We start from the raw sequence: 24,786 nt of genomic DNA, 5'->3' as shown, positions 1-24,786 counted from the left end.
TCACATATATTTTACACAAGTTACTGGAAGGTGATTATCATTCTCCCTATAGAAGAGAGGAAGCAGGTAGAGAGAGCTTAGGAGAGTTGCACAAAGTTACCCAGCTAGAAAAGTGTTGGCGCTGAGAATTGAACCTAGACAACTTTACCATGGAATCTCCATCCTTAATAGCTCTACACTGTATTGCATATACAGCTCTTTTGGAGACTGAGAGGTTGAGACCTTATCAACCCTTTTTGGGGGGGGGGGGCGGGGAGGAGACTCTTCCATCCAGTACTAATCAATGTTTTTCCTTTTTTATGGGGTAGATCTTTAGACGTAAGCATGGAAAGAAGAAATAGAATATTTGAATCGTTTTCAGAAATATACAACAGTAAACGGACAACTAGCGATTACAGCATATTACGGACCACCTAACAACAAAGTAGTAAAACTCTTTACCTGGAACCGAAATAATATCCCCCTCCCCTCATTTTTATTAAAAGGCTTGCTTTATTTGGAAACTCTTAAAATAAGTGGTCATATGATTAAAAAAAGCAGCGGCGCGCCCCCTCCCCGGCGGCCGGGCGCAGCTGTCCGCACCTCCCCCGCGCCTCGCCACCCGCATTCCAACTCTCTGAGGTCACGGGCCGCCGCCGCCTCCCCAGATCCGCCCGCCCGCCGGGCCCTTGTGGGGAGGGACGCCCGGCCCCGGCCGCTCCGCTGCTCCGGCCGCGCGTCCCGTGCGCGTCCGTCCGTCCGTCCTCCTGCCGCCCCGACCCCCGCCCGGTTCCTTTGTGCGGCGCTCCCGGCCCGTCCCACCTCCAGGCCTTTCCCGTCGCCGCCGCCGGACTCTGCCCAGGGGAATGGTCTGCGGGCCGAGGTTTTGGAGACAGGAAGTGAGGCGCGCGAGCCCCATGAGCGCGCCGCGCCGCGGGCTGGCGTGCGGGCGCGGCTGCGGCTGCCGCGCGGCGGGACCCAGGGAGGCGGGCCGCTGAGCCGGGCGCGCGGCCCTGAGGATGCGGGAGCGGGAGCAGGTGAGGGCGCGGGTCCCCGGCCGGCGGGCGGACGCTGGGGCCGAGCGGTGGGGTGTGTCCGCAAGCGGGGACTTCGGAGCGCGTCGGCCAGCTCAGGCGTCCCGGAGGATGGGTCCCGGTTCCCAGACCCCTGGCAGCAGCGTAACAAAGAGAAAAGTCTTCCGTTTCCAGGTTCTCCGTGATCTATTTGGGTTCATTTCTAAAGGGGATCTTGAACTTCTATTCTGAACTCGGTTGACTATTGAGGCTAAATTCTGGATCACGGTTTTAAAAGTCTTAGGCATAGTTGCGTCTCTCAGAATATTAAGTGCGAAATTTGCCGGATAACTTTGGCGAGAAGGCGAGTAGGGAAGGATTGTTTGGTGGTGACTTGTTTTTGGAGTAGAGTGTTTACTCTGGAAAAAAGAATTCTTGGGTCTGCAAATTCCGACTTGTGATTTCTGCAAATCCTGATTAGATTGGCTTGCTCTTGGCATACGCGTCTTATTTTCTTTTTGCTGAGAAAGCCTTATAATAATAGCGTACTCGCAAACACATTCAAAACACTCCGTGTGCTCTAAGTGACAACCGCTGTATGCCTAATTAGTTGCTGACAGATTTTTTTTTAACTTGGGGATATGACAGTAATTTTAATCTGATAATAGTTGTCTGTTTTGTTTCTAGGGTATGGTATTCTCGAGTATCTACACATAAGTCCGTGAGAAAAACGTTTGGTTTAATGCTGTAGATTTATGTATTACTCTAAAGATGTCATATACTCTTAGTGATTATTTTACTTTAAAGTATCATTGGCAAATTTACGTGTGGGGAGGATCTTAGCAAGGGTGGAAACGACAGTATTCAGAGTGACTCTATTTGAAAAACTTTTGAAAGAGGATGTGAAAACATTAAAATGATTTCCCAAATAGACTGTCTTTTGAAAAGTGGAAAAGAATTTAACATGTAGCTATATTATTACATAACAGAATGGTTTGTAGAGAAAGTATTTCCTAGTTTCTCCTTCAAAAGCGAATTATGAATTATTTGTTTAGTAGAGAAGTTATAATTTCAGACCTTTCAATTTACTGCGTATTATTCTACACCTGAAACCCCCAAAAAGCAACTTATATTTCTACTCCATTTGCTAGAGAACACTATATGTAACTGAAAATTAAAATGTGTTAATCATTGATAATTTTCTAAATTATTAAACAGTATTAACATAGGTTTTCTATAAATAAGCAAAAAGCAAGCTATTCTTGTGGATAGATCTTGGGGGAAAAGGTACCTGACATCGACATGCACACCCACATTGACCCCTCAACTTTCTCAATTATAACATCTACCAAAATAAAGAACATTGACTTTTCTTTACCTCTGATGCTGTACATTTCAAATCTCAGGGACAACTGAAAGTTTTATTCTGCATCTGCTTAATCAGAGCTTTAAGTTAATAATTAAGTTATATAGAGTAATATCTACTGCCTTCAAGGCTCTTAGGTCTGTCTTTGTAATGAAGAGTCTACCATATTTGAACACTCCTAATACACATCTTTCCTCTGTATATATGCAATATCTTGTCTTTTCACAATACTTAATTTGTCTTACTTTCAGTTATCATAATTTGTATATAAAATTGAAATCCACCACCTCATTTCATGAAAGGTATTTGTGTAGTATATGTGGTATTTTATGTACATCTAATCTTTTTTAAAAATATGTATTATACAAACACTGATGGCCCATCAGGCAATTTTTAGTTAAAAGTTTATTATTTAAAATTCTCATTTCTTGATTTTTTTTTCCCTTTTGCCTCAACTATCTATCTAGTTTATACCGAGGTAGGAAGCATTGAAAATCGCAAGTGGAGACCATATCTTTTTATATTTGTATTTCCCCCTTTTAGTATGGCCCTTTTACCTACAGAAAGTACCCAGCAAAAATTTTGTTGTTTAAAACAGCACTTTATGTAGTCCCGGTTGCCCTTTCTCCTCTATTGCTTGTTTTTAGCTTTTATTTTTTGGCTACCTGGGCATAACCAGAATTCCAAAGACAAAAACCAAACCAAAGCACAAACAACAGAAAACAAAACAGAGAGAAAACCGTGGCTCCGTCCTTACTAGAGATACAGCCATGTATATAATTATAGCATGCATGTAATCTCCTTAAGGGCAGCGACGGCTTAGGGTTCGTCTTAGATTTCTCACACCGTCCACTACACCGCCTTGTACTCCGAGATGCAATACACTTTTGTGGAACGGAATTCTAAATGTTAACTTTGGCAAAGCCTAGTGAAATAGCTAAACCCTGTTCTCTAGCTCTGCCGTACCCCAGCCCTGTGTGCCCATCACCTCTGAAACCGAGACGCAGTCAGGAAAGTGGGAAAGAGCAGAGGACGGGGAATGAGGAATCTGGGATCAATTCCCAGTTCAGCCCATCCCAGTGTGAAGCTGAGAAAGCCGCTTCTTTCGAGGCCTGGGTTCTGTCTCCCAGCTGAGAGGATTGGGGGCGGACCTTGCCCCTCCGCGTGGTTCCCCGCCCAAGTTCAGGGTTGCGAACCGCGGCCGAGCCAAACGTTTCGTCCTCGGGGGCCGTCTCCACTCAGAAGAAAACAAAGGGTGGGAAGCGTCCCGGGATTTTGTTGACTCCTTTAGGGGAAACAACTCCCAGCCGCCGCTCACACTCAGTTTGCCCCAACCTGGAGTTACCATCAACAGGTGTGTTTTAAAATGTTGTAAATCGCGTTGGGGCGGGGGAGGGGGAAAGTGTCCTGAGGCTCCAAATCGGGAACCAGATGGACCCCCAACCTGACTTCTCCAACCTCCAGCGGGGCTCGAGCTGGGTTCCTTAAACGTTCCCTCCGGGAGCGTAGGGGCAGGTTCTTCCCTGGCGCTTCCGTCCGGAAACGTGGCCGCAGACGGAGAGTTCCGGGGCTTCTGAGGCAGCGCGTTGACCAGGCAACGCCGCCTGCTTTTCCGCTGGGAGGACTCGATGAGAGTCCGAGTCTGAGTTCTCCGCTTGGTCCCCGGCCTCATGGGCTTGCTGAGCCGCGTCTGCCACTTGTTAAATTCAGAATGGCGTTTAAGGCCTCGCCCGCCTAGTCTGCTGGCCCGAGGCCCCGCTTAGGTGAAGGCCCACCGCCTCTTCGGGCGTACCCTTCCGGAGGGAAGCCGGGGCCACCCTTTTCAGAATTTCCATGCTTCTGATGGTCATCGGATGACAAGCATCTGTAGGGTCTTTGCCTTGTTTATAAATAAATCAATTTGGTGACGTAAATATTTATAAACTACAAACGGCGCTACAAATGCTTGTTAAGCGTTTCACCTCGCTTGAACCTCGCGACTGTCATATGTTCCAGGAGATTATTCCTCCCGTTTGGGTTCAGGGTTAGTTTGTCCACTGGGGTTTAGACTGTTTTTGCAGTGTTCTCCCTTAAGGGCTAAAAGAACCCTGACCTCGGGTGTTTTGGGTGAGCCAAAAAGAGACTAAAACAAAACAAAACAAAAAAAACCTTTTAACCTAGAGCCACTAATACGAGCTACTAAGCTACTAAATTTGGCGGCATCTTCGTTGCCAACCATTATCTCATTTAATCCCCTAGATAGCCGTAGGTGGTTATCACTATTTGTAGGATTGAATGAGGGGTGGAGTCTGACCCAGGGGCTAACTAGTCTGATGATAAACTTCCTCACATGCCTCCCAGATCCTGTTCTTGCCATCTTTTTCCAGAAGAGAGGGAAAGCTTATTCTTTGGATGCAACCTTATTGATTTGTATTTTTATAAAAACTCAGTTCAGAAGTTGCTGTTGCCTATGTCACTGGTGTTCCTCTTTCCTCAGCACTGGCGTGGATGCTCTCTTCGCCCGGCCTTTGGGGACTCAGTTGCTTTTTGATGGCGGCAGCCGCTGCTGGGTGAGCAGCCGGAGACTGTACGGTGCTCCTGCGGTCAAGTCAGGAGAGGATCGCTTTCTCCCGCCGTCACTACCACCGGATTCCCTCTTCAACCCCTCCACCCGCGAAGGGAGAAGATGCCACTGCCATTCGGGTTGAAACTAAAACGCACCCGGCGCTACACGGTGTCCAGCAAGAGCTGCCTGGTTGCCCGGATCCAGCTGCTCAATAACGAGTTTGTGGAGTTCACGCTGTCTGTGGAGAGCACTGGCCAGGAGAGCCTGGAGGCTGTGGCCCAAAGACTGGAGCTGCGGGAGGTGAGACACCCCCCCCCCCCCCACACACACCCCCCTCCCCACCAGCCTGGCAAAAGGCTTGCAGGCTTCTCTAGGCTGGCTTAGCGCCGCCTTTCCCATTTTAGTGCTTGCTGGCTCTGTGCTCTCCAAGTATGTCCCTGGCCTTGATGTCTGAGCCTGCAAGCCCCCCTCCCTGTGAGGAAGGAATAGATACAGAGCAAAAGGTCTTCTTTTGAGTGTGCCCCGTAAGATAATAGTGTCTGAGTTTTGAAAGTGCTTATATTTGTTCCCTCAAAATGCAATCCAAAATCAGATTAGTAATGCATTTAGGATTTTCCAAGTGCTGGTTTTCTAATACCCCAAATGGGTCATCTTGATCTACTACACTTTACTGACTTCATTCGTTCAGTATCCATTGACTGTTTTGCACAGTCCATGCCACAATTATAAAGACATACCGCCTGAGTTTGAATTCTGGTTTCCCCACCGACTGGTTGTTTAACCTTGGAAAGTTATGTGCCCTCTCTGGGCCCTAGTTCCCTCATCTGAGCCGTGGGGATAGGGATAACATTGGTGCCTGATTCTCACAGTGGTTGTGTGACTTAAAGTGCAAATAAAGTCAAAGCTCTTTTTTTTTTTTTAAACTTTGTATTATTTTTTTCCAAGTTTATTTCTTTCTTTAGTAATCTCTATACCCAGTGTGGGCTGGAACCCACAACCTGAGGATCAAGATTCAGCATGTTGTTCCAACTAAGCCCTCCAGGCACCCCAAAGCCAAAGTTCTTTTTTTGTAATGTTTTTATTTATTTTTGAGACAGAGAGAGACAGAGCATGAGCAGGGGAGGGGCAGAGAGAGAGGGAGACACAGAATCCGAAGCAGACTCCAGGCTCCGAGCTGTCAGCACGGAGCCTGATGTGGGGCTCGAACTCATGGACTGTGAGATCATGACCTGAGCTGAAGTCGGATGATTAACCAACTGAGCCACCCAGGCACCCCGCCAAAGCCAAAGTTCTAATAACAGTCTTATAGTTATCATAGGGAAGTTTGCCCAGGAAACTGCTAATTTTGTCTGTAGGAAGTTGTGGAGTCCTCAAGGATCCACATCATATCTTAAATTTAAAATGCTATGTGGGGTGTCTGGGGAGCTCAGTCGGTTATGCATCTGACTTTGGCTCAGGTTGTGATCCCACAGTTCTCGAATTCAAGCCCCACATCTGGCTTGCTGCTTTCAGCCTGTCAGGATGGAGCCTGCTTCTGATCCTTTGTCCTCCTCTCTCTCTGCCCCTCCCCTGCTCGCTCTCTCTCTCTCTCTCTGCCCCTCCCCTGCTCTCTCTCTCAAAAAAAATAAATAAAACATTAAAAAAAAAAATGATGGGCGCCTGGGTTAAGTGTCTGACTTAAGCTCAGGTCTGAATCTCACAGCTTGTGGGTTCGAGCCCCACATCAAGTTCTGTGCTGATAGCTCTTTGGTTGCTTGGTTTGGGGGTAAGAGGAAGATGGAGAAACTGGTTATTCTATGTAAATGCTCAGGTTATATTCCTAACTGGAAATCCCATTGTTGTAGTTCATAAAAAGGTACAAAGATAAACTGTGCTCCTGGTGACTATTGAGAATCATCTGATTGTTCGGTATAGAAGAGCTCTTTAGTGCCTTGGGCGTATGTACTGGGAGCTCACCCTAGTGTTGATAATGAGTAAGAAAATAGGTTGATCCATGCTACGTTGGGGGAAAGTAGAGGGTGCTGTAGGGAGAGGCTGCAGAGGGAAGGGGATGGTACAGGGTGGCAAAAGGCTGGACTAGACTTCCAACATAGGAACTGCAGGCCAAAGACATGAGGCAAGTTTTCTACCTGAAAGTAGTAGGGAAGTTAGTGAAGGATTTTTTTAAATTAATTAATTAATTTGTTTATTTAAGTAATCTCTACACCCAACATGGGGCTTGAACTCACAACCCCAAGATCAAGAGTCGCATGCCCCCTGAGCCAGTCAGGCTCCCCATTAGTGAAGGATTATAAGCAGGGATTTGGTATGATTGTTTTTGTGAAGGGTGGGCCCTCTGGAGAACGAGTAAAAAGGAGGAGTTGTGCAGACGGTAGTCACTTGGATTTGGATGGGAATGGAGAGAAGTGGATGGAATCTGGAGATATTCAGGACCTACCTAGCAAGTGTGGAGAAGAGCTAGCCAGGGGTCCAGGTTGATACTCAGGTATCCAGTGAACGTTGGAGACTGTAACCGGGAGAGGCGGCATAAAAGGAAGAGCAGATTTGAAAGGGGATAAGGAGAGGTGTGTGGTGAGATCACTTCTGGTGAGTTAGAGACGCCAGTTAGTTGCTAAGTGAAATTAGTCAGAGAAAGACAAATATATGACTTCACTCATATGTGGAATTTAACATACAAAACAGATGAACGTAGGGGAAGGGAAACAAAAATAATATAAAAACAAGGAGGGGGACAAAACGTTAGAGACTCTTAAATATAGAGAACAAACAGTTGCTGGAGGCAATGTGGGTGGGGGGGATGGCTAAATGGGCAAGGGGGATTGAGGAAGACATTTCTTGGGATGAGCACTGCGTGTTATATGTAGAGGATAAATCAGCAGATTCTACTTCTAAAGTCATTATTGCACTGCTGATTAACTTGGATTAAATTAAAAAATTTTTTAAAAATGATGCTAGTTGGAGAGGTTGAGCAAGGAGAGGCAGTTGTGGGCTTGGAGCTCAGCTACAGGGAAGAGATTTGGGAATCTCAACCTAGGTCAGTTCATCAAAGCTGGGAGAGGGCGTGAGGCCATCTAGGACAGAACGAGAAGACATAGCAGACAGACCCTTCAGGGTTGAATAGAGGAGGCAGAGCCTTAGGAAGAAGCTGAAATGGAGCAGTCCCAAGAAGGAGAAAGTAAACCATGAGAGCTGGCCTCAGTGGCCAGCCCTGCTTGCTTACATTTATTATATAAATTTTTACTTCCTTCACCCAGTTTTCCTTTTTTTAAAATATTGGTTCTTCTTTTGCTGTCACTTCTTCCTCATGTACCAGGTCTGCATACAGCCACTGCAGAATCAACTTCTTGAGGAACTGTGGTTAATTTATTTTTGTACCTAGAGTACCAGGCATGGAATGTGCTCAATAAAAACAGGCTGAACTAAACCCACAGGCATCGCTTTCCTTCTCTGTTCGTCAGGAAGTCCAGAGAAATGACCATCGCTTGTTTGAAGTGGCCATACTCAGGAACCAGCAACTTCATACGGCTGTGGGTACATAATGAGACTAATTTTAACAAAAGAGTAGAGTGCTTTGAGAGGGAACGGGCATGGGCCCTAGAAAATGTCTTGCCCTTGGATAGACTATCCCAGTATTTCCAATATTTAATGACAGTCATGGTTGGGAAGTTAGTTTGTATTACAAACTCTTCCTTTCAAACCTCTAGAAGCTCTGCTCTGTAGCATATAAACAGATGGCTCAAGCCCCAGGCCTAATCTTACCAAATGACCGAATGACCCTCCAGAAGGACTCTGAGTCAGGATAACACCTGTTCTGATTTTGTGTCCATACATCACTTACGAGATTCATACGACGAGCTGTTGGTGTTTGTTATCTGGCACTATTCTCCCATCAGGTAGACTCAGAAATATCATAGTGTATAGATTTGGCTGGTAAGCTCTACTACTCACCAGATTTAAATTTGGGGAGGAAAAGTCTTTACTTGCTTAGTTATTTTACTTCTATAACGACAGTTACAAGGGCTACACAATAATATCATTAGAACACAACGCAGAGGTTTCACCTCTATCTGTAGTATTTTATTTCTTAAGCTGGATGCGTAGTTGTATGATGTTTGTTAGTCTTCATATTTTTTTTGAATGTCTAAGATATTTTATAATACATTCAGAAACTACAGATGGAAAGGTTAATGTACTTATTTCCAATTTAGTTACCTTAGATTAACTTTTTCTACATTCACCATATTTGAGCTGTCGAAAGTGACTTCTAAAAATGGTAGAACATTATCCCCATAGGAGAATTCATTATAGTAACAGCCTCATGAAAAGCTGTTGAAATTCTCTGCCTGTCATTCATTCTGAGTTTCATAATGTGTTTTCAAGAGAGGCTGTGAAAGCCTTTGTAGAATTTAAGGGGAATTAGGAAATTTTCTCTCCAGTTTGGAGGGTATGTGTTACAGAGGTTTGATGGATGTGGTGAGGCAAGAGGGTATCACCTGGGAACAACCACTCCCACTGGGCAGGGTTACCTCAATGGAATCAGCATAGTTTAGAGTAAGGTGGTTCAGTTTAAAAACCTATTGTCTTGGGGTTCCTGGGTGGCTCAGCCAGTTGATCATCTGACTCTTGATTTTGGCTCAGGTCATGATTCCAGGGCTCCAGGTTGAGTGCAGAGCCTGCTGAAGATTCTCTGTCTCTCTTCCCCTCCCCTCCTCTCCCCTGCCCTTAAAACAAAGCAAAAACCTATCCTCTCAGGGAGTAAGACCTGCATTACCCCACCTCACTGAGAAGGATATGTAAAAGCAGGATTAAAATTTCATAATTCACAACAAGATATGGAGCCACCAAGGGCCCCAAGTATGTGTGTTCCCTGGCCAGGCCATGTTTTGTGGGCAGGCCACACGGGAGCCAGTTGGTGAGACTGGAACCAGAGAAGGAAGCTGCCTTGAAAGCCTTACCTATCTTCATCAGGGGAATGGTACTGCCTCTGGCATCAGACAAGTTCCTTTGAGTCTCGGCACCCTTTCTGGGCAGGGCTTAGGTGGGCACGGCCTTTATTTGCCTCTTGAGAAGGCTGTTTAACAGAGTGCTTAAGACATTTTCAGGTCGAATCAGAAAAACTTGAATTTGAGCCCCCGTGCTGCCATTTATTAATTATGTGACCCATCAATTCTGTGATCTGTCCAGGCGATACATCATCACGTAATTCATAAATATCCTGTCCACTTTATGCATCTCTTTCCTTCACTTACAACAGTTCACATAGATGCAAATGTTTTATCTGAAAAAAGACCAGGTGAAATGAAAAACAAACTTTCACGATAAAAACATTTTTTAAAAAGTGATTTTTGTCCAATTACATTTGGACTTGGTATTTTTCCAGTCCACTGGTTTTCATCGGTAGACTGGGGATAACAGTAAGAGTAGTATATACTTTTTTTTTTTAATTAAGAAAAATTTCTTTTATTTATGAGAGATAGAGACGGCATGAATGGGCAAGGGGCAGAGAGTGAGGGAGACACAGAATCTGAAGCAGGCTCTGCACTGAGCTGTTAGCACAGAGCCTGACGTGGGACTCAAACTCACAAACCACGAGATCATGACCTGAGCTGAAGTCGGTCACTCAACCGACTGAGACACCCAGGCGTGCCCCAAGAGTAGTATATACTTGATGGTGGTTGTGAGGATTTAGTGTTAAATGAAAAAACATTTAGCAGAGGACTTGGTATGTGAGAAACTCCCAGGAAGTGTGACTCTTCATTACCGTTATTGTTTATGTCTCCCATTTCCATGTTGTGACTTACCAACTTCTCTTGCAGATTAATTCTTTTGTTAATATCCTGTATTCTCTTGTAAATGGAAGAAGCAATGTTTATTCATAAAAATGTTCTTAGAGTAAAAACAAGTATAGTGGCCACTGGCAATTGTACTTTTTTTTTTTAAACATTTTTTATTTATTTATGTTTTTTGTAGGGTCAGGGGGCAAAGGAGGAGGGAGAGAATCTTAAGCAGGCTCCATCCACACTGAGTGGAACTGGATCCCACAACTCTGGGATCATGACCTGAGTCGAAATCAAAAGTCTGATGCTAAACCAACTAAGCTGCCCAGGTGCCCTGGCAATCACACCTTTTACGTTACTAGACTGTTAAAATTTTAATGTACCATTGTAATTTACCCATCATATTTGAACCTCTTTTTCCATGCCAGTTGAAATTAGTTTGTACAGTGTCACTGCCTCTTGCCCCCTTATTTTTGATAATCCTATTTTTATCATGTTATCATGGGTTTTAATTAGATTCATTGCCTACTATTTCTTTTTTTTTTTTTTCAGTTTCTTATTTTGAGACAGAGAGAGTGCTTGTGGGGGAGGGGCAGAGAGAGAATTCCAAGCAGGCTCTGCACAGTCAGCCTAGAGCCTGATTTGTGGCTCAAACTCACAAAACCCTGAGATCATGACCTGAGCTGAAATCAAGAGTTGGACACTTAACCAATTGAGCCACCCAGGCGCCCCTAGATTATTTCTTGTACAGGATCCCTTCCTTTATCATGAAGTCCTTATTCAACTTAAATTTACATGTGGTTGGAGTGGGGGTTTTTTGTTTTGTTTTGTTTTTTTGTTTTTTAACATTTTAGTCTCCAGTTAGGAAACAAGTAACTTAAAACACCTGGGAAGCCTTTTGTTGTTGTTGTTTTGTTTTGTTTAAGTAATCTCTACACCCAACATGGGGCTCAAACTGAGGACCTGAGATCAGGAGTTGCATACTCTAGGGACTGAGCCAGCCAGGTATCCCAACCCTGGAAGCTTTAAAAAAAAACAAACAAACTTTTATTTATTAAGTAATCTCTACTCCCAATGTGGGGCTCCAACTCATGACCCCAAGATAAAGAGTCAGGTGCTCGGCCAAATGAGCCAGCCAGGTGCCCCTTCTAGAGAAGTCTTTTAAAGATAACTTTTTCATGTTTTTGCTATGATACATTATGTGTTAGTTTTATGACTTAAGTTTTAGAAGGCAGTTTTCTTTCGGCGATTTTTGAGTGTTTTGGGTGTGAATGGGGGAAGGAGGATCCTCACTGTTGTCTACATATATGGTGTACATATATAACTACAGTTTTGAAGTTGAGATCAATGCTAAGCCATAGCTAAAATTACCTCCAAAGCATTTTGTTGAATCAGGCAAAAAATTGAGCAAAATTTGCAAGTTCTTCCTGTGACTTCTTATTTTAAGAATTTAATTAAAGCCTTTGATATTTGGTTACTCTGTAATGATTTATCACAGATCTTCAGAAAATTTTTTAAAACTTGTATTCAAAGTACATCACAGATATGGCAAGTTTTTATTCTTTAGAATGTAAGGTCTATCAGTGTAGGACTGTTAAGGTCACCATTGTCTGAAATATTGCCTTGTACCTTACAGTACTTAGTTGCTGAATAAATGTCTAGTTTTATTTATTTATTTATTTATTTAACGTTTATTTATTATTGAGAGACAGATCATGAGCATGGGAGGGGCAGACAGGAGGAGACATAGAATCTGAAGCAGGCTCCAGGCTCTGAGCTGTCAGCACAACCCAACACGGGGCCCGAACCCACAAACCGTGAGATGTGACCTGAGCCAAAGCCAGACGCCCAACCAACTGAGCCACCCAGGCGCCCCAGTGTCTACTTAGTTTAAAATTAAGGTTTTTGGGGCACCTGGGTGGCTCAGTTGGTTAAGCGTCCGACTTCAGCTCAGGTCATGATCTCACAGTTCATGGATTGGAGTGCCGGGTTGGGCTCTGTGCTGACAGCTCAGAGCCTGGAGCCTGCTTTGGATTCTGTCTCCCTCTCTCTGCCCCTCCTCTGCTTGCACTCTCTGTGTCTCTCTCTCAAAAATAAAACATTTTTTAAAAGTTAAAAAAATAAATAAAATTAAGGTTCTTGTTTTGAATTTACATTGATAAGCATAGATAGCAGCTCAGTTAAGTCAGCTTTTATTTGCTCTATGATTGTATTATTTGGAGAGGGTTGAACATTCACAAAGCTTTGAACACAGGTAGGAAAGCACCTTTTTCTTTAGAATTTTCTTCTTCATTTTGGGGCTTCTGAAACAGTCAGAAAACAGTCAGGTTTTTAGGGACTCCCTGAGGTAAGATTGCTATATTGAGGGAATGTCAGCTTCTTTTAAATAGGTTCTTCCCATAATGTTTTCTGGATGATGAGGAAATTTTTGGCTAAGGGATTTGTTGATATAGAGAGGCATCAAGCATATAATGCAAACCATTACTCTCAAGCACAACTTTAGAAAGTGTTCTTGGCCATCGCAGTGTTTTATTTTAAATTAGTGTCTTAGGTATTCCAAATATCCACTGACCTTATCTTGACTGTTATCTGAGTAGACCTCAAGAATTTCATGCGTATTTCCTTCTGTACTAGCTGTTTTCAGTTGGACTCTAAAAATAAGTGAAACGTGTAAGGTAAAAGTATAACACCTGCAGAGTTTTCAACCTTTCGGCTGCATATTCATTCAGTTATGCAAGTTATAAATCAGATAAAATTGTCGTATAGACAAGTATCAGTAAATATCTTTGGTTAGATCTATCGGACCATCTGAAACAAATGGAAATCTTAGATTGACCTCTCTACCTACATAAAGCGAGCTTTCCAAGGTCCAAAACTGATTAAAATGAGCAAGGATTTTTCTAATTTTTATATTTTCTATTACTTTTCTCATTTGGTCTAGATAATTAAGAACTAGCCACATAGGGGCACCTGGATGGCTCAGTTGGCAGAGTGTGCGATCCTTGATCTCGGGGGTTGTGGCTTTGAATCCCACATTGGGTAAGAGATTACTAAAAAAATAAATAAACTTGAAGAAAAAAAAAGAACCAGCTGTGTAAATAAGTAGAGGAATTATAAATACAAACATGAAGATGTTATGCATTTTAACATAAATAACATCACACAAGTTATTGCAGAATTTGGAAACCTATTTAGAGAAATGAAGTATTATTCCATTTCATTTAATTTCTGATAAGTTTAAGAGCTAATAGTCTGAGATGTTTTTCTCCCAGTATTGGATTTTCCACTTCAGAGACATTAGAGATGTCCTTGAATCTCTTTCACCAACAATCTGCCAGAAATGTCATGACCGTCAAATGAGGCATGAATTTATTCATGTGGGGAGGTTTGTGAGTTATGAAATGGTGGATATAGGGAACTGATGGTGTTTTGGGGGCTTTCACTAAGTCCTGACGTTGTCCTTGGTGTATAAAGTTTCAGATTTCATTCCTTATAATGCTAGAAGTTTTAGTGGCTTTCTGCTGCCCTCCTTCTGGGTGGATGAACATGATTGTGCTGGAAGCTTAGTATGCCTTATCACATTTAATCCTCACATGGAGTTAGGCATTATCTTTTCCATTTTAAAATGTCGAAACTGAAGTTCTGAAAAATTGGGTGATTTGCTTCGCTAATCTGGGTGATCACACAGCTCATAAGCAGAAGAGTAAGATTTTGAGTTTGTATCTGTGACACTTCTGCTTGAACTTTGACTTTTAAAGTTATATGAATTATGGGTCCCTTTGAGACTGTCTTGCAAATGCAGACTTTTGCAGACAATTTCAGGTGGTTCACGGATACCCCTCCCCCAATCCATTTGTGAGCCAGGCTGTGGGCCTAGAAGCCTCTTACAGATGAGGCAGTTTTTCCCCTGTTCGCAGTTTAGCAGGATCTTTCTTCCCTGATCTTTCTTTCTCCAGACGAAGGTGTTGGTAGGATAGAATATTTGTGAACAATTTAAGAGCTTTGTATTTTTTAGGAGAATAATTTGCCTCTGAAGTATACTTCTCCCTGCCTGTGCCTACATATGCCCTTTTTGAATGGCTTTTCTCTCCATTTGAGGTATTCATTTCCTCACTGGGACATCTTACTCTTTTTTTTTTTTTTTTTTTCAGATCAGATTTTATTTTATTATATTTTAAAAAATGTTTATTTGAGAGAAAGTACTTGTGCAAGCAGGCAAGGGGAGGAGAGAGAGGGAGAGAGAGAATCTTAAGCAGGCTCCCAGGTGTCAGTGCAGAACTTGACACAGGGCTCAATCCCACAAACCGTGAGATCATGATCTGAGCTGAAATCAAGAGTCAGTTGCCCAACCGACTGAGCCACCCAGGTACCCCATTTTATTTTATTTTTTTAAAGATTGTAAATAATCTCCATACCGTGGGGCTCGAATCTATAACCCTGCAATCAGGAGTCACACACTCCGGGGGCCCCTGGGTGGCTCAGTCAGTTAAGCATCCAACTTCGGCTCAGGTCATGATCTCATGGTTTGTGAGTTCAAGCCCTGCGTCAGTCTCTGTACTGACAGCTCAGAGCCTGGAAGCATGCTTCAGATTCTTTGTCTCCCTCTCTGCCCCTCCCCTCCTTGCCCTCTGTCTCTGTCTCTGTCTCTCTCTTTCCCTCCCAAAAATAAACATTAAAAAAAAGAATTGCACACTCCAACCACTAAGCCAGCTAGCCTCTCCTAAAGATTTTATTTTTAGGTAGCCTTTATACCTATTGTGGTGCTCGAACTCACAACCCGGAGATCAAGAGTCACATGCTTTACGACTGAGCCAGCCAGGCACCCCATGGACATCTTACTCTCCAGGGAAAAGCTCCTTTCATGGAGGAAAAGGAGGAATTGTGAGTGGGAATTCCTTCCTTGCTCTGATGGTAGACCCCCATCAGCAGTCTTCCTTACCAGATAGCACCTTTATGCCCATCCAAACCATAGGTGTGACAAGTTTTCAGCGAAGGAGTGGATGGCTCATACTTCTATTTATGTATTAACCAAATTCACTGGCCAGTTGTTAAGCCCATACTTCATTTTTTGTATCAGAAACTCACCCCACCTGAACACTGTGGGGGTTTTTTCTATTAACAAGACCTTAGCTTATATTACTTTCTTAACCATATGCTGGTTTAGCAAATACTTTCCTGTTTGGCTCTCCAAACAGTTAGTTCATGAATAAATGTCACTTTATTTATTTGCTAGTGAACTGACAGGATATCCAGAGACAACCTAAATTCTCAAGAATTAGCTTATGTTGCTAATTTCACCACAAGAAACTCTGCGTGTCACAAATCCTTTATGAGAAGTAGCAACATGTATTAGAACTAACTTTTCCATGCAGGGTTTCTGCACCCTTATGTAGTAGATTGCCCAAAGGAGATGACCAAAATGTATGCAGTGTTCAGGTTTGTAAATAGGACAGAGTAATTACGTTATTTTGAATGAGCTTTAACTGAGCAGGCTAAGAAAATGTACAAGTAATTTCATGCTGGCTGGCCGCAGTTCATTTTCTTTGCGAATATAAACACAATTTGCCTTTGTTCAGTTGTGTTACAGTTACATATATTGCTCAGACTTTGACTTGACAAATTAATTTCGATGTCAGGTGAATTTTTGGCGGATTGAACTTTGTACCATTAGTTTCACCTGCAGGTGGCAAAGTAGGGTTCTACAGGCAACAACATAGAGTTTTGGTGCCAAAGGAACTTGGGTTTAAATCCCTTGGGTCACTACCCATGTAACCCAAGAAAACCAACTTCTCAGGATTTTCTTTCTTTCATGTGTGGTATGGCAACACATGATAGTAAGAATGATAGCTATTTACTGGGTACTGACTAGAGGCCAAGCACTGTACTAGATGCTTTACATATGTACGATTTATCCCTAAGTGTGATTGACTTTCTTCCTTCTCCCACCATCTCAGTGATAGAGTGGACCAAAGATGGCCAGTGTCCAGACCAAGGTCCTGATGCAGGATACTTTTTAACTGGCAACTCTGATTTTTGGTGTAGAGTTAGCCACTTCCATTTTCCTTTTCATCATTTAAATTCACATTGGTTGAAATAATTTATTGAGGAGAAAATGGATGGAGAACTAGGACTTGAGGTGTTACCATCAGCCAATTAAGTTCAGAGCTACCCTACTGAGAATTAAGGTAGCCATTATAATATCCTTTCTCTTCCAGAGTTTGGTGTGAATAAACTAGAAAATAACCTTAGTTCTCATTTACCTGTATTTTGCACTTACAGATAATATTTAGACAGTACATATTTGACTTTATTTTCATTACTGGCACCTATTTTGAAGTCAAATCTAGTTTGAATGGCAACTTAAGGAAAAGAACATATAAGTTCTTTATTATAGTATGATAACGTAAAAATGAAGCATGTTCAGTAATGAAGACTGTATCTAAAATTATACAATACTTGTATGTCACCCACTGCTAGAGTGCAGAATTTGCTGTAGACTATTCCAGTCTTAGCCTCTGGCTGGGGCAACTAGCAGTGACAGCCCCCAACTGATATTCAGGTCTTTGCTCTCGGTTTACTGTTTTCCCCTCCACACCACACCACACCACACCACACCACACCACACCACACCACACCACTTTTCTATTGAGCCTTTGTCATTTTCCTAAAGAGAAGCAATTCAAGTGTTGATATTTTACCATAATTTATTTTAGAAGGAGAGAAAGAGAAGGAAAAGTTGCCAAAGACAAAATCCTGTTAGTGAAGGAAATAGTCAAATATAGAATTTCCTATATACTAAAGATGCAGTATGAAATTTTATCCTGTTCCAGAGGACTTAAAAACTGTGATAATAGGAGCTAATATGACTTGAGCACTTATCATGCGTGAGACACTCCTCTAAGTGCTTTGAATGTTTTTGCTTATTTTGATCCTCAGCAGTTCTATGAGTGAGGCACTATTCTGCTTCTCTCCATTTCACAGATGGGTAACACAGGTGTTCAGTGACTTGCTCATGGATCCAGGGCAGAAACCACAACCAGAGTAGTTCTTCTGGCTCCTCTTTGGTGGGCAGCTCTCTCCCCAGTCTGTAACTTTGGGCAAGTGACAGATGGCCTGCCATGGAGTTCATGCCCCTAAGGACAGCTCGGCACAGTGCAGCCTCCCAGATCTGATGGAGATTGTTTTAAGTACTCTTGAGATATTTATTATCGCTTATTTTAATTACTACAATTTATTATTTTGCTTAAAATATGTTTTTGAAGGTACATCAGGCCCAGAAAGATAATTCTGAGAAGGAACACAAGTCATAATTAGGCCAGCAAAACACCACCGGGAGTGCCTGAAACACTGAGGGCAGAGCTGTTCGACAGGAGCCTTTCGTGAGCCCATCCCCTGGCAGAGTTGGAAGTGTCAGGCTGATGAAATTCCCCCAGGAGAATTCTCTGCTGAGTGATTTTCCAAAGCAATATCTGGTTGCACTGCTGTTGGTTGAACTTGGGGGCTCCTAGAGACCAAATCTGCATACAAACCAAATGTAGAGCCAGTGAGCCCATAGAAGTGCTTGCTGCCTTTACTGATGGAGCTGAATCACTGCAATTTAGCTACTGTGCATGTAGGTGTATTTCCACCTGTTACAGCATTTCACACTACCAAAGTGTTTTCATTCTGCCGTTTGTGAATTGTGAGCATGAAGACAGGGCCACTGGAAATTGTTACTCCATTTTACTTGTTGATGTTGTTGTTGTTTTTAAGTTTATTTATTTTTGAGAGAGCGAGTGAGAGAACACACGTGTGCACGCACTCAAGTGTGGGAGAAGCAGAGAAGGAGGGAGAGAGAATCCCAAGCAGGCTGTGCACTGACATGTCAGCATGGAGCCTATGTGGGGCTCGGAGTTCAAACTCATGATCTGAGCCAAAGTCGGACACTTAACCAGCTGAGCCACGCAGGCACCCCAAAATAGTACTATATAGAATAAAATGTAACTGGCATTATGGTACTTAATTTAAAAATACTGAGTGTATATTTCTGAGTTATGCACCTTTACTTAGTTAGGTACCCTTTGTGCCTTGGTTTTCAATAAGGAACATAGTTTAAAAGGAAATCTATTAAACCCTTAAGTGTGGCCTTTGTTAAGGGGAACCTTATTAATCAAGAAGGGGAAAATCACTTTTCCATATTAAAAAAGGAAACAGTTTTGCTCTTTTCTTGGAGCATTTGTGTATATGGAAGAAGTATTTGTTGTAGTTAGAAAACCACCTCATAAAATATGTGGAGAAAACAATTATTTCATGTATGATGAAATCATGATTTTTAAACTTTGATTAATGAAAACAAGCATAGCTTTTTATTTAAGTTTTTTTTTGTTTGTTTTGTTTTTGAGACAGAGAGAGACAGAGCATGAGCAGGGAAAGGGCAGAGAGAGAGGGAGACACAGAATCTGAAGCGGGCTCCAGGCTCTGGGCTGTCAGCACAAGGCCCAGTACGGGGCTTGAACTCACAAACTGGGAGATCATGACCGGAGCTGAAATCGGATGCTTAACCGACTGAGTCACCCAGGCCCCATTAAGTATTTTTTTAAAATGTATATTTATTTCTGAGACAGAGAGAGACAGAGCATGAGCGGGGGAGGGGCAGAGAGAGAGGGAGACACAGAATCCGAAACAGGCTCCAGGCTCCGAGCTGTCACCACAGAGCCCGACGCGGGGCTGGAACTCACAAACCATGAGATCATGTCCTGAGCTGAAGTCGGTCGCTCAATCGACTGAGCCACCCAGGCACCCCTATTTAAGTATTTTTTTAATGTTTATTTTGATTTTTGAGAGAGAAAGTGAGCTAGCACGAGTTGGGGAGGGCAGAGAGAAAGGGAGACAAAGGATCCGAAGTGGACTCCATGCTGATAGCAGAGAGCTTAGTGCGGGGCTTGAACTCACGAACCATGAGATCGTGACCTGAGCCAAAGCCCGAGGCTTAACCGTTTGAGCCATCCAGGCACCCCACAAGTATAGCTTTTAATAACAGAAGTCAGGGAGTTTTTTCATGTGTGTCTGTTCAGGATTTTAACCACAAAGCAATTTTCTTGATTTTATAATCTTCAGATCTTTCATGGTAGTATTAATTTAAGAACAGTGGAACTGTTATTGTTGTTGTTGTTGTTTTTTAAGGCAGTGGAAAATACTTGGATAACATTCTTTCAGGTAATAGAAATCAACATTAACTCAATTCTTTATTAAAATATATTTAGGCTCATATTCATTTGTAGTTCTAAAAGTTAATTCCCTTTATCTCTCCATGGCTCCCCTCTCCCCACATCACAACCATATCTAGGTAACAGGAAACAATTATAATTTCAATCTGACAAAAATGAGTGTCAGAAAAATAAACAGCTCTTCATAAATATGCTCATTTCTGTTCTTTTTGCTTTTATGTTGCACTGTTACAACTTCTAAAAATACTGCTCGCACTACTCACTGTCTGTGGCAAGATAGAAGAAATAATTAAGAGGAATTCAGGAAAATATTAAAAACATTTTTCCCTGGGAATTAATTTATATACATATATACATACATACACACACTAGAATCTGAGCCAAGTTAGTCTTTTAACCCCCTTGTCAATAAAAAGAGAAGAGCTAGTATTTATCAATTGCCCTAAAACATAGGCATTTGTGAATTAAGTTAATATGCCTCAGAAATCCCAAATTTAGAAAGAGAAAATTGATCTAGTTCATTTGTTGGAATGAGATACAAGAAATAGTCCTGTAATATAACAAAACAAACTGGTTAACTAAAATAATTGAGGAATGATAGGCTCTGGTTCACCCTCAGTTATGTGGGTTCTAAACAAAATGACCTTTTATGTACTAGTATAAAATAGAGCACACCAGCTTTGCCTCTGTTGAAACTGTGTACAGTGACATCTCAGTTATTTCTGTCATTCTTGGGTAGTAAAATTTTGTGTATACTAAAAATTCCCATTTAATCATAGTTTACTTAAGACATGTTGATAATTGTTTTAATCTTATAATTGAGTATCTTTCTCCATAGCCCTTATCAGTATCTGGCCTCCCTATATTTTACTTGTCTTTCTTCCCCTACCGGAATGTAAGCTACATGAGGGCAGGAATTATATTCTTTTGTTCCCACCACAGTGTCTGACACAGAGTCTTTCTTTTTAAAGAAACTTTTTTTATTACGTTTCTTTATTTTTGAGAGGCAGAGAGAGACAGAGTGCGAGCGGGGGAAGGGCAGAGGGAGAGGGGGACACAGAATCAGAAGCAGGCTCCAGGCTCTGAGCTGTCAGCAGAGAGCCCCATGTGGGGCTTGAGCTCACAAACCAGGAGATCATGACCTGAGCTGAAGTCGGATGCTCAACCGACTGAGCCACCCAGGCGCCCCTAGATGAATCTTTCTAAGACAGTAGGTAGTCCATTTTTCTTAGAAAGTAAAGTATATATATATTTTAAGTTTGTTTATTTTCAGTAATCTCTACACCCAACGTGAGGCTTAAACTCAGGATCCTAAGATTGAGTCTCATGCTCTTCTGACTGAGCCACCCAGGCACCCCACAGTATAGTGTATTTTTTGAAGAATGATCTTACTGTGTTTGGGGATCATTGTATTCTTCATAGCATCTTATTGTCTAGGATAGTAAATAGAAAAGTTATCAGGGGTTCCTGGGGGGCTCAGTCGGGAAAGCGTCCAACTTTGACTCAGGTCATGATTTCACAGTTCCTGGGTTTGAGCCCTGTGTTAGGCTCTGTGCTGACAGCTTAGAGCCTGGAGCCTGCTTTGGATTCTGTGTCTGTCTGTCTGTCTATCTATCTATCTATCTATCTGTCTCTCTCTCTCTTTTTTTTTTTTTAATTATTTTTTTTTAACGTTTATTTATTTTTGAGACAGAGAGAGACAGAGCATGAACGGGGGAGGGTCAGAGAGAGAGAGGGAGACACAGAATCCGAAACAGGCTCCAGGTTCTGAGCTGTCAGCACAGAGCCCAGCGCAGGGCTTGAACTCACGAACCGTGAGATCATGACCTGAGCCGAAGTCGGATGGACGCTCAACCGACGGAGCCACCCAGGCGCCCCTCTATCTCTCTCTTTTTCTGCACCTCTCCCGCTCACACTCTTTCTCAAAAATAAGCATTAAAAAATTTTTTTTTTCTTTAAAAGAAAAGTTATTAGCAGTCATCTGTGTAAATAGTGATCCCAGTTCATGCCTTGGACTTTCTTTCAATATATCCCTTAAATTGACTTATCATTTGACTCTTTTCCTAAAAGTTAAATGCTACAACAACAGCAACAAAAATCTGGCCATTTGAGGAGTTCAGTTACTTGGACTTCAGTTTAATAAAAATGTGAGTGTATTTAGAAGATCAAAATGTACTTTTGAATGCTGTTTTCTTAGTCCTCATGTGTGCTAGATAGAGTATAGTGATACTCTGTGTTATCACCTTGATTATAAAATAGATAATATATTATTTGACCAAGGACAGAAGAAAATGGATCAAAATTAAATCGACAAGGGAAAAAACACTGTCTGCTTGAGGTACTGTGACTACCATACTATCTGTCAAAAGGAAGAGATACAATGCTTCATTATTTATGGGACACTCAGTGGAGAGGTAAGCTCCACGCTTGAATTAGGTTAATACCTGTTAACTACCCTTGTTAGATGATCTCTGCCTCGGATAGGCTTTATCTAGAGAGCGATCTCCTCTCATCACTTTCCTGATGAAAAGTCTTCTGACTTCTGCTTCGTCTAAGAAAAGCATCAGGATAAAATTATAGTTGCAATTTTATATGGGATTAACTTTTATCAAACTCAGTGCATCAGTGGCTTAAAAAACCCTCCAGCTAAATCGTGTGTCCCTTTGCTCTGTTTTAAAAATAGTACAACCAAAAGACTCTTGAAATAATTAGACAAGAAATGACTTGGGGATTAGGAAAGGGTTTACATTCTGACAAGATGTGGACCTGCTTATAATAGCTCTGTGTCTCTTTAGATGACTGATTTGGGGGACACTTTTCACCCAAGCTCAAAAAAAGTTGTTTTGGTTTTTTTTTTTTGAGTTTTATTTATTTATTTTGAGAAAGAGAGACCGAAGAAAACGGGCAGAGAGAGGGAGAGAGAGAATCCCTGAACCATGAGATCATGACCTGAGCTGAAATCAGGAACTGGATGCCTGACCAACTGAGCCACCCAGATGCTCCCCTAGCTCAAAAATTCGTAAACTATCTTTTCCTCTGAACAAAAAGCTTAATTAACAAATCACCTTAGTTCATTTAAAGGAAGTCAGCCATATTGTGTCTGAAAAGGCAAAGTTTTGTAAGTGTAACTTTTGTTTTTAATGTAGTTTACATAGCAGGCACAATTATCTGTACCATTTTAGTGGAGGAGCTGTGAAAAATTCTAAACAGCTATGGAGAAATTATCAAATAACTTTATGAAAACTACTGACGTGTTCAGAACAAAATAGGAAAGAGAGTGTAAAAATGTCTGACAGTGGGAGAAGTCTCACAAAAATGTATTTGGTGATAATCGAGCATTGATCTAGAGGACGCCAGAAGATTCAGTGGTTTAGAGGCTTATTTACTGGAATGAGTTTCCCACAGGTCAGGTCAACTTGCTGCGTCACCAGTGAGAGTAGACAGAGCCTCGGAGAAAGAGAATCCACATGGAGGTAGTTTCTTATCGGGAAAGGTACTGGGAAGTTAGATAAGGAACAGTGGGAGGCAGGAATCAAAAGCCAATAATTAAAGGCCAGGTTGTGAGGAAATTTTTATTACAATTAACCAAGCCTATAAATAAGACAGGACATGCATAACCCAGAAGATTTGGACTCAAAAGAAGACACATGGGGGAGAAAAAAAGAAAAGACACATGATTCTGGGAAAATCTCCCAGACCAAGAAATGACTGGTAGTAACAGTTTAAATTTAGGGCACATGGGGCCTGTCTGTACCAAGGTTTTTATATTTCTTTCTTTCTAAATAAGGTTCTAGTGTATCCTAACTTTAAATAAAGGAAGAAATTTGGCCAGTCATATTTTCAAGGAAGAAGGATGCTTGATTCAAGTAAGTTTCATTGTATTTTCTCAGGCACCCCTGAAGAGATCCTATCTGCCAAGTTTACATACTCAGGGAAAATATAACAAGAGTGCTTTTAAGTTTTATCAGCACAGTGATAACTTAACAAAGTTCACCACAACTCTGTGAAGAAGGCAAGGTACATGTTATTTTCCCTATGAAGAAACAGACTCTGTGAGGAAGTGACTTAGTCCGGAGCTGATGAGTGGCGGAGTCAGGACTCAGAGGTGGAGCCTTGTGACTTCAGTCTAGTCCTCTTTAGACTACCCCGAGCTAGTGATCACTATCAGAATTCCACGCATGGCCCCCTAGAGAAAAACCTCAAAATTACAGCAGGTACCAAAATGGCAAAAGTTGAAATCTCTTTCATGGCTTTGAGAAATGTGATTGAACCTACAAGTGAAGTAATGAAACAGCAATTAAATTGGCTAAAGTAATGTGAAGTTGTACATACAATAAGTTATGTTTCTAATCACTTTGGGGAAATGAAGTAGTCTTCATAACTTTGTCTAATAACCAAAATTTATTCTTTTGTCCAAACAACTGTTTTTAATGCCAGTCTCTGGAAGGATTTATAAACTTCTCTATTCGTCTTAAACAAACGAACACCAGTCATTGTGGTTAAATATATGACTAGTGTTTAAGAGTTATTTGTTCCTTTGATAAATAACTCTAGACTACAGTGTTTTTGTAATTCTTTATAGCTTTTTTTTAAAGGTTTTTTTCTTGGTATATATGTGTTCTCTCTTGCTGGAAAAAGTATTACCCATCATTTCCTGCTGCTTCTAATATGCTATTTAATAAGCCTTTCCTTTTTCCTTTGTTTTTGTTTGTTTGTTTATTTTGAGAGAAAGAATGTGAGTGGGAAAGGGACAGAGAGGGAGGGAGAGAGAGAGAATCCCAAGCAGGCTCTGCACTGTTGGCACAGAGCCCAACACAGGGCTCAGTCTCACAAACTGTGAGATCATGACCTGAGCTGAAATCCGTGGTCTGACATTTAACTGACTGAGCCACCCAGGCGC

General features: G+C 42.0%; 1 protein-coding gene across 1 annotated transcript in view; it reads left to right on the top strand.

The window, feature by feature from the left end:
* Positions 1-637: 637 nt before the first annotated feature.
* PTPN21 (protein tyrosine phosphatase non-receptor type 21) overlaps positions 638-24,786 on the top strand; it is an 82,067-nt gene continuing 57,918 nt past the window's right edge. Inside the window, exons 1-2 of the mRNA XM_043556791.1 lie at positions 638-1,016; positions 4,835-5,203. Of these exons, the coding sequence (XP_043412726.1) occupies positions 5,024-5,203 (180 nt within the window). The 5' untranslated portion in view covers positions 638-1,016; positions 4,835-5,023. The remainder of the gene's footprint in view (positions 1,017-4,834; positions 5,204-24,786) is intronic.

The sequence above is a fragment of the Prionailurus bengalensis genome, chromosome B3 (genome assembly GCF_016509475.1).
Source record: "Prionailurus bengalensis isolate Pbe53 chromosome B3, Fcat_Pben_1.1_paternal_pri, whole genome shotgun sequence".
Classification (NCBI taxonomy): Eukaryota; Metazoa; Chordata; class Mammalia; order Carnivora; family Felidae; genus Prionailurus; species Prionailurus bengalensis.
This window is presented reverse-complemented; position numbering and strand designations above follow the sequence as displayed.